The sequence below is a fragment of the Tenrec ecaudatus genome, chromosome 1 (genome assembly GCF_050624435.1).
Source record: "Tenrec ecaudatus isolate mTenEca1 chromosome 1, mTenEca1.hap1, whole genome shotgun sequence".
NCBI lineage: Eukaryota > Metazoa > Chordata > Mammalia > Afrosoricida > Tenrecidae > Tenrec > Tenrec ecaudatus.
In genome coordinates this window covers 133544175-133553559 of record NC_134530.1, presented here as the reverse complement: position 1 = coordinate 133553559, position 9385 = coordinate 133544175, and the positions used below count along the sequence as shown (strand labels likewise).

Genomic DNA, 9385 nt, shown 5'->3' with positions numbered 1-9385 from the left:
ATGGAGGGTCTTCTTCCTTTTGCCATTTTTATGTTTGTGGGTTTCCAAGGCTAAATCTTTGTCGGAGTAGAAAGCCCCAAAGTCGAGTTAGTCTCAGAAACCCACAGGGGCAGTTATACTCTCCTATCGAGTCACTATGGAATTTAATTGTTTTCTTCTGAATTTTGAATGGCTAAATAAATGACCAAACAGCCTTAAATTCCCCCTCCTCTCTTGGCCACCAGATGTCATACTTACAAATCTTGATACCATGAAAAGGCAAGCACCCCAAATAAACAATCGTTACACGGTGATGAGTATCAATCGGTTAATAATGAAATGATGAGCAGAATATGGTCCTTTAGAAACAATTTTATTTCTTGGCACACAACATAAAAATGACACTTGTCTGCTGCATAGAGCTGTAGAAGACATATCAGAAATGGATTATAATTCACTTACATTATTGTAGACACAGATATGATGAACAAGTCTCATGTTTACTCAATTATCTTTGAAAATGTATTAAAATATCACAGCCTAATGGTTACACTGCAAATTTCCTTCTCCTGTTTCAGAATAAGACGGATTTGGATTAGCGAAGAAGCGAGACACAGAAGCATTTAATTGTTGAGATGTAATATAGTAGTATGTCATCTAGCATCACTCAAGAATAAAGCATTCTATCTAAATGTTCTTTAGCCAAATGACATGTTCTCTTTAAAGTCTAAAACTATATAGCTTTAACTACTTTTGATAAAACACTGTGTAACATGCCTTCATAGGCTTTAAAGGAATCCATGCAAAATATAACAATGTTCTTTCATTAACATTCCTCATTAAGAACAAGAACCACTTCAGTTTCTCCTGCAACACATTATCATAATCGCCAACTCATTATATTTTGTCTTATCTAATTGTCAGCTATTGCTTCTTACTTTGGTTAAATATGCCTACTTTCTGCTACCTCACTAATGATTTTTAATATAGAAGTTAGAGTAATAAAATTACATAAACCTTTAGTGAGCTTATGATTCTTCTTTCTCAAGGAAGTTCTTTTTTTAAAAAGTTCATTTCTTTTAACTGATTATACACTGACCAATGTTGAAGGGGAACTTAGAAAACAATGTGTTTATAGATGATGTTCAGATTATTATACTTAGAATCCTAGGATCTAATTTGCTTTAGAATAGGAAATCCAAAATCTAATCCAGTAAAATTATTTCTAAAGTAAGGTCCGTTTTGAGTGAGAGTGTGTTAGTAATCTTAGGGAAAACTTTAGAGCCTTTTATGTGAAATCTTACCTTTTATTTTGGGGGGTGACAGTTAAGTTTATTGGGTATGATTATTAACTAGATTTCCTCTCACTGCAAACAGTGTTACTCCTCATTGTTTTATTAACTATAAATATAACACTAATAATGAAACATTCTTGCACCCATGTTCCCAGCTCAAGGCATAATGATCTAATTGAATTGTCTTCTTGACACAGCACAGTAAAATTAGAGTGACAGATGAGTTTATGTATGAACTTTCTCAAGAATAGGTTTTTCTGTTGAAGTATAAAACAAGTCTACTTAGAAAATATGTACTATAAAATGTCAACTCATAAAAGTTTTGAAATCCTTTTCACATTTAAGCAGTCGTAACAAATGTGACATGACAGGTTTCATGTGATTTCACTGAATTCCTGTGACCACTGGATTCATTTACTTTCCTCATATTAAAATGTTTCTAAATTTATTTCAGTTTTCTCTAAACTTGTCAACGTAGGTTTGGGCAAATATAAAGTTAGTATCTACTTTAGAATAATCTATGATCTATCAATTGACTTTTATAGACAAATTAAAAATAATTGCTAAGTTTTAGAGAACTAATATAACATTCATTTTCCCTTAAAGTTTCATAAATAACAATCTGTACTTTGAAGAGGTAAACAATCTCATGATAGGAAACTAACTTGGACTAATTTTATAATACTGTTCTTAGGGAATACATTTTTCTTCATTTTAAAAAATCATTTTATTGGGGGCTCATACAACTCTTATCACAATCCATACACACATCAATTGTATAAAGCACATTTGTTACCCTCATCATCGGGAATACATTTTTCTAATGTGGTTTTTGTTTTGTTTTTTCATAGATGAAATATGATGCTATGCATCATCAGCACAAGTAAATCATGTTAAAAATCCTACTGACATTCATTCTATTAAAAACACATAGTAATCTATTAATGAAAAAGATAGCTTCATTCACGAACAAATGTAGGTGGATACGTCCATCATTCAAAACATTCATCTAGCCGATGTTGAACGCAGTGTGCAATGTGTTAAGAATACTACAGTAATGAGGTGATGAAGCAGAGTCTGGTCAGTATCTATGGTTACTGAAGAAAACCCAAAAACCAATTTAAAGATACCTTTTCCATTTCTTTTGTTATTAGATTTTTAGGTTTTTTTCTTTTTAAACTCTGGATTTCTAGGCACTTGAAGAACATTTCCTGAATTGAAAATAAAAACATTACATTGGTAATGGTAAGACTTCTTTCTGATTCAAATTAAAAGCTAAATCTGTACATTAAAACCAAGGAAATTTAAAAAGAACCAATGCTTTGCCAGTCTTCTCTAATTGGGTGCCGTATTAAGATTTTTGACTGGAGTCTGCACATACAAGGATTTTACATTTACACTCTATGGTGAACTTCAGTCTACAACACAAAGTGAATGCATACATAATAAATATTCATGAATCAACTATAAGTCATAAAGTGTCTCAAGAATAGAAGCAATTGACCAGGCTTGGGTTTCACAGCTGAACGGGCAGTACTGGCCATTCTCATTGGTTAGCTCTGGAAGTCCTTTCCAAGGGGATCTTAAAGAAAAAAAAAAGACAAATAATGAGATATACTCTAACTCATATCTTGTGGCATAGTGGGCTATGAATTCAGCTACTAACCACAGGGTCAGGAGTTCAACCCCACCATCCACACTTTGGGAGAAAGGGAGGCTTTCTGCTCCTATAAAGATTAAAGCCTTGGAACCCCACAGAGGCAGTTCTGTTCTGTTGCTATGAGTCAGAATTGAGTCCATAGCGGTGAGTTGAGTAAATACAACAAACATAACATAAATGGCCACTTGTAACAAAACAAAACAAAACAGAAGGTCCTGAAGAGATATGATACATGGCACATACAAAGATTACACATCGAAAATTTTCTTTTGATACTCTTGGGTTTTAAGGCTTTAAAATATAAAGGAATCTCTTGATGTATTAAAAAAATAGAAGAAATCATACAAATATCTTCAGGCCTAATTTTATTCCTTTCAAAGTAATTACATTAAGTTTATAAGCCTCAAGTTATAATTATATAGCTGTATTATGTCTGATATTTATAAAAGTATAACAATTCTATGAAATATATAAAAGCATAACAATTCTATGAAATTAAACATAATTTTAAACATATATAATAATTTGAAATAAATATACACAATAATATAAATATATATAATTTGAAATATATAAAATAATTTGAAACAAATATATATAAAAGTATAACAATTCTACGAAATTAAAAATAATTTGAATTTAGATGCTAATATCTCATTCTACTAAGTAATATTTGATAATTATTGTAAACTTTTCATGTTCCAATATTAAATGCTTCATATACAGTAAGTATCTCATGTACAACTCATGGCAATAAGTTCCAAAGTTATTCCTATTTATAGAGCAGACAAAGGGATTGAGAGAGAAGCTAAGTAATTTGGCCAGGTCTTGCTTTCAGAACATAGCATTATTAGCATTTTAAATTTATTCTTAATTTCAATGCAATCCTTTAAGCATAAGACAAACATTAAAAATATATATATATAGAATCTATAATGTTTTACTTTTAAGTTGGGCTGTGGGAACATGTTTTAGTATTATGCTTTATAACTCATAGATCTGCTATATATACTCTTCGGTAGGTATAAAATATTTCAGAATTAAAATTGGAAAAACATAATTCCCTCAGGTAAATATGGAGATAGTTTGGATAGTCACTAATAATAATATCAGCTAGGTAGTTTTTTTAAACTATCATAGAGAAACATGAAATAGAGGAAATTTATTTATTTCAAAGTGCTCAAGCTACTTCTGAGTAAAATGCCAAATTATTGAGGTTGAGTATATGATTACCATATTAAAGGACATAAAAGACAACAGAACTACAATGCCACTGAGTAATTCGGACACCGTAACATGTTACATACCCACACCAGTGTAAGAACGTCCCCTTTTTCTTCCTTTCTGGACAATTCATCACTAAGCCATTGGGTGGGGTAGGGCAACGTGGGAAAAGAAGGATGGGAGAGTAGCAGTAGGACAGAACAGACACCAGGAACCAGCCAATAGGAGGTCAAGCTCACAGCAAAACTCTACCAGAGTGGGGGATCACAGCCTATGAGACACACCAGCTGGAGTTTTCAAGGGAGGGCACTCCAGGGACGAGAGCTGCACGCAGAGACACGCAGAGAGAACTAGGCTTCCACTCAAACACTCGCAGGGTATTGATAAATGAATTCACAAGAGAACACTTTCTAGGGATGGAAGGAACTACCTGACAAAATCAGGTAGAGAGTGGTAAGAGTAGTGCAAAATGGTGAATGTAATTAGTGTGAGTGAATAGCATATTTAAAAACGGTTAAAATGGTAGTCTTTTGTCATACTTATTTACCTACAATAAAAAATATAATCATAGTTAATTTGTAAGTTGCGTTTATGGTCTAAGGTAAAGAAGCCTTCTAGAGAAGCCCAAAATTTTGTATATGATTGTAGAATGCTATCATGCAAAGATTAATTGGGAAGTTATATTTCTGAATGAAGCAGTCCATTACAAATAAAATAAAGTATTTAAAGAAAGTATAATTGCTATATATAATGCAGGAGACTATACTTTAGTGGAGAGAGCTGGTTCTGATAGTTTTGGAGCTTATACTGTGATTTTTAACTAGTAAACCCAACAGAAAATTTAAAATACTTTCCCCTCAGGACACAAGGGCCAGTTTACATAGTTTTGTTTGTTCTCTCAACAATTTTGAAGTTTCTTCTTTGAAAATAGTGTTTCAAATAGATCTTTCCATGCATTTTAGCAGTTAAAATATGGAAGAATCAATGGGGAAGGAAGAAACAGTATATTTTGAATTTCACTGGGACACCTTGTGTGTACATAGACCTTGAGTTTTAAGGGATGTTCGATCTAATATGGAATATTTACCAAATGGACTAAACATTATATCACTATTATATTAATCTATTCCATGTATTATGTAGAAGTTTCATGCGCCTCACAACTTACCTTTCAAGATGAACATAATGTCTGGAAAGAACATTTTTAACCAAAAACACAGCCTTTGCATTAGCCTCTGGACCCATCAATTTAGAAAAATATAATTTTGCACGAAGAAAATAACCAATGGGCCACAGCCATTCCTAAAAAGGATAATTAAAAAGCACATTTTAAAAAGCAATATAAATGTCTAAGATTATTGCAAAATAACTTTCATTGGAAACTATGATGAGAAAAATAGGATTCTTACAGGTCCTTGATGATAATTGAAGCCTTTAGCAAGGTTGTAGTTGTCATTATCTAAGGCATTGTCATAAACTCCACAGTAAACCATATCACTGCAAAATAATTAAAATTTAAATTAAACACAAGACTCGATATATGAAGCACATAAAAATTTCCCAATACCAAAGGTAAAGAGAAATAATCAGATTATTTGCCCTCCAATCTTCAATAAAGCTCGGCACTTAGTTAATAAGTTCAAAAGGCTTTAATATTTTAGGAAAATTATTAATGAAGATCTATGGGCTAATGTAAAAAAAAAAAGTACTCAGGGACTTTAGTACTCAAGCAGTTGTTCTGACACTAAATATTAGTTGGTTTAAAGGCAACTATTTAAGCTTCAAATCATTACAGTAATTAAAATGTTAAATATATATTTTAAAACTATATATATTTAATATACTGTAAATAAAATATACACTAAACAAATGAGTAAACATTTTTATGAGTAAATATTAAATATAAGGTTTTGTTAACTATTATTGACTGGCAAGATAATTTTTTTAAGTTCTACATATGGTTATTTTCAAACTAAAATTTGCATATTTTCAGATTATAATTAGAAATTAAATACATACACTGCCATAACATATAGGACTTAAAACACACTTATAAGTTCATTAAAATGTTATAAACTTATTGTATTAGATAATACAGGGTACATGTTCTTGGTTTAATGAAGCTATGGCTTTTCTTTTTTCTCAGAGAGACAGAACTTGCCACATGAGTGAGCCTGAACTGTGGGGTTTACCTTTCCCTAGTGGTTTCCTAACTCCACTAAAACACCTCGAAAGGTTCATAGACGTACACATATCAAATTTTGTATGAGGACAGAACTGAGTACACAGTAAGGTAGAAAATATCTACAAACTTTGGTATTGTTGAGATGGATTTTTCTCATACCCTGATAGAGAAAGCAAGCTAAAAAAGAAGAAAGAAAGCGGATGATGCGTATCAAGCTTTAAAGGAAAGCATCAGAAGGAACACAGAAAAATCACTAGAAACTCGAGAAAAAAGTTGGAAAAGAAATAAAAGATAATGTGGTATGCATACAGTAAAAGGAACTATAGATTTAAATACAGAAATTATGGAACAGCTGCATACACATATAATCTAGAAATACCGAAGGAACTGCTGGGAAAATAAAATAACTGTCTCTGAGAAGCAGCAGTAGAAGGAGGTAGGTGACGCTACAGGGACAGACCCTTTTTGTGTACATCCTTCTGTCTGCGTGTATTACTTCAATGGAAATAGAACCCTCAGTCTTTTAAGCTTAGTAATCCCTCTATCCGTTTATTCTAAAAAATTAATATAAAGACAAATCTTTATGCTTAACGATGTTTATTGTGGCCTTATTTACAATAATTTTGCATTAAAATAGAAGTAATTTAAATGTTTAACAGAAAAATTTGATATGAGAAATCATGCAGCAGAAAAAAATGAAGTTTTCACATACTTTTTATTCACATAGGAAAATTTATGTGTAAAGCATTATATTAAAAAGAAGAGAGTATACAGTTCTATCCATAAATGGATTGTTGTCAACTCAATTCTGACTCTGCAAGTTTCCCAAGTTGTAATCTATATGGGATTAGCCTGCAACATCTCTCTTCCAGGGAGAGGCTGGTGGGTTTGAATTCTTGACCTTGTGGTTAGCAGTCAAGTGCCTTAACCACCTTGCCACCAGAACTCTTGGTTCTGTCTATACAGTATGGTTTTGTAAACCATTAACAAAATGCACAAAACAGGCTGAGGAAATGTACCAGATGACAATGATATTATCTCTAGTTGAAGAAAATATAAGACATTTTTATTTTATATGCCTCTGTACTTTCCAATGCCCACAATCTGTATTACTTTTTAGAAAATTTCATCTGCATTACTTTTATAGTCAGAATAAAATAAATATTAGAAAATATTCATGACTTCTTTTATAGACTTTAAACTCTTTTTTCGGTTATTAAACAACAGGATAAACAAAAACTCTTGGAACACAAATGCTTAATGAAGATAGAGAAGGTATTTTAAAAAAACTCAATTTGAATGCAATATTACTTATTTTTAAATCATTTTATTGGGGGATCTTATAGCTCTTATAACTGAATGCAATTTGAGATTTTATTGATAAGGAGAAAATGATGGTGATATCAATGCATTTGGACAAAATATCTTACTAGCAACATTCTCAACACTTATTTTCCAACTTACTCTGGATCCAAAGTTTTCATGCCAAGGGGACCGAGCAGTTTTTTTTCCACAATCTCCAGAGCTTTCCATGCTTTGTCTGCAGTGAAGAGTTCTGGGGCCTAATCAATGTCAAAGACAAATTTTTAAAAAACTTTGTATGATCACTGAAGAATTCATTTTCATTCATGGCTCTTATGCACAAAGTTGGAAAAGAACAAAAGTAGAGCTAATTCTAGGCGGCATGTCTGGAGGTGCGTTCTTCGCCTTACTGGGCAGGGGTGCTGTGACCTGTGAGGATTTCCTTGTATTGCTGCAAGAAAACGCCAGAGGAAACTGCCACACCCGGACCTTCACTAAGGCAGAATACAATAGTTTCCTTTGAGTAGACCTAGTACCCATTATTTTCTGCTGGGGCCATAATATGAAGTGGAAGGATTTGCTCTTCACAGGAAGAGTAAGTTTCCCTGTCAAATGGAGCAGCAGAGACTGTATTGGAAATTGCATTCATTTTAAAAGGCAAAGAAAATCAAATATAAAGCTACCTTTGTTTACCTTTGAATTTTTTATACTGTTATAATTATGGCACTATGTTTAATACTCTTTTTGAGAAAAGGAATAGTTAGGCAGGAATAGCAGAGCTTATACCTTTTCTATTTTCTGTTCTTACAGTTTATTTTCAGGCCAAGGCGAGTTGAGATGAGGAGCGAATCAAGAATTCTTGGCTGGACAGAACTACTTACAGCAACACAAGAGTAGTTCGCTAGTCCCGAGGGTCCCAAGAGTGTGCTGTGACCCTGGCTGTGGAATGCCAGCCTGGCACACTTGGGTACAGGGGTGATGGAACAGACACCCGCAGCTTCCAAGGACTTGGGTAGGGTCTAGGGCTAACTCAAGCAAGTGACCTGGCACAAAGCAGTCGAATACACTTTGCCTGGTACTGTATAGACAGCATTATTGGCTACCTGTGCTGTATGTGAAAGCACCTCATTAGTCGGTAGCCATTATTTTCTATTTCAGAATACTAAATGTTACACATTTAAGGTGACAGAATAGTACCTCATTAATTAAAAAAGACTATGCAAAAGCAAGTAGCAAACAAAGCAGGTGTTCTTTAAGTCACTAGACGGATTTGAAAACATGGAAATAAATAAAAGCCATCAGAGCATTTTTAGAATTAAGGAAGAACAAAGAGAGCACTTACTACAACCATTGCTATTGTGAAATTTGGTCTGAGCTGGTAGTCACACCAAGGACTTGTGGCTCCATAACTATCTTTGTATATCCCACGTTTGTGAACCAAATTAGGATGCTTCTCATTAGGATCGGAAGGGTTTTCAGAAACGTAAAATAGCTTTTCAAAATGGTCTTGAATTTTTCTATTCCATTCATCATAGGAGACAGCGACAAGCTTTCCTGAAACATGATACAAGACACTGCAGTTTTAAACAATGAAATCAACCAGACACATAGCTGAAGCCACAGGGTGTATCTACCCATTTTTATTTACGTGAAAGCAATAAATTATCTACCGTTTGAAACCTCAGAGTCCTCTCAAGGACATTACTCTGAAATTAAAAAAATAAAAATCTTTCTTTGCAT

General features: G+C 33.1%; 1 protein-coding gene across 3 annotated transcripts in view; it reads right to left on the bottom strand.

Annotated features, from left to right (window-relative positions):
* Positions 1 to 344: 344 nt before the first annotated feature.
* AGL (amylo-alpha-1,6-glucosidase and 4-alpha-glucanotransferase) overlaps positions 345 to 9385 on the bottom strand; it is an 81603-nt gene continuing 72562 nt past the window's right edge. For all 3 annotated transcript variants that reach the window (XM_075558752.1, XM_075558769.1, XM_075558761.1), the window contains exons 30-34: positions 8988 to 9199; positions 7808 to 7905; positions 5568 to 5655; positions 5327 to 5460; positions 345 to 2856 (exon numbers count right to left, since the gene is read on the bottom strand). In XM_075558752.1, coding sequence (XP_075414867.1) covers positions 2739 to 2856; positions 5327 to 5460; positions 5568 to 5655; positions 7808 to 7905; positions 8988 to 9199 — 650 coding nt within the window. In that variant the 3' untranslated portion in view covers positions 345 to 2738. The remainder of the gene's footprint in view (positions 2857 to 5326; positions 5461 to 5567; positions 5656 to 7807; positions 7906 to 8987; positions 9200 to 9385) is intronic.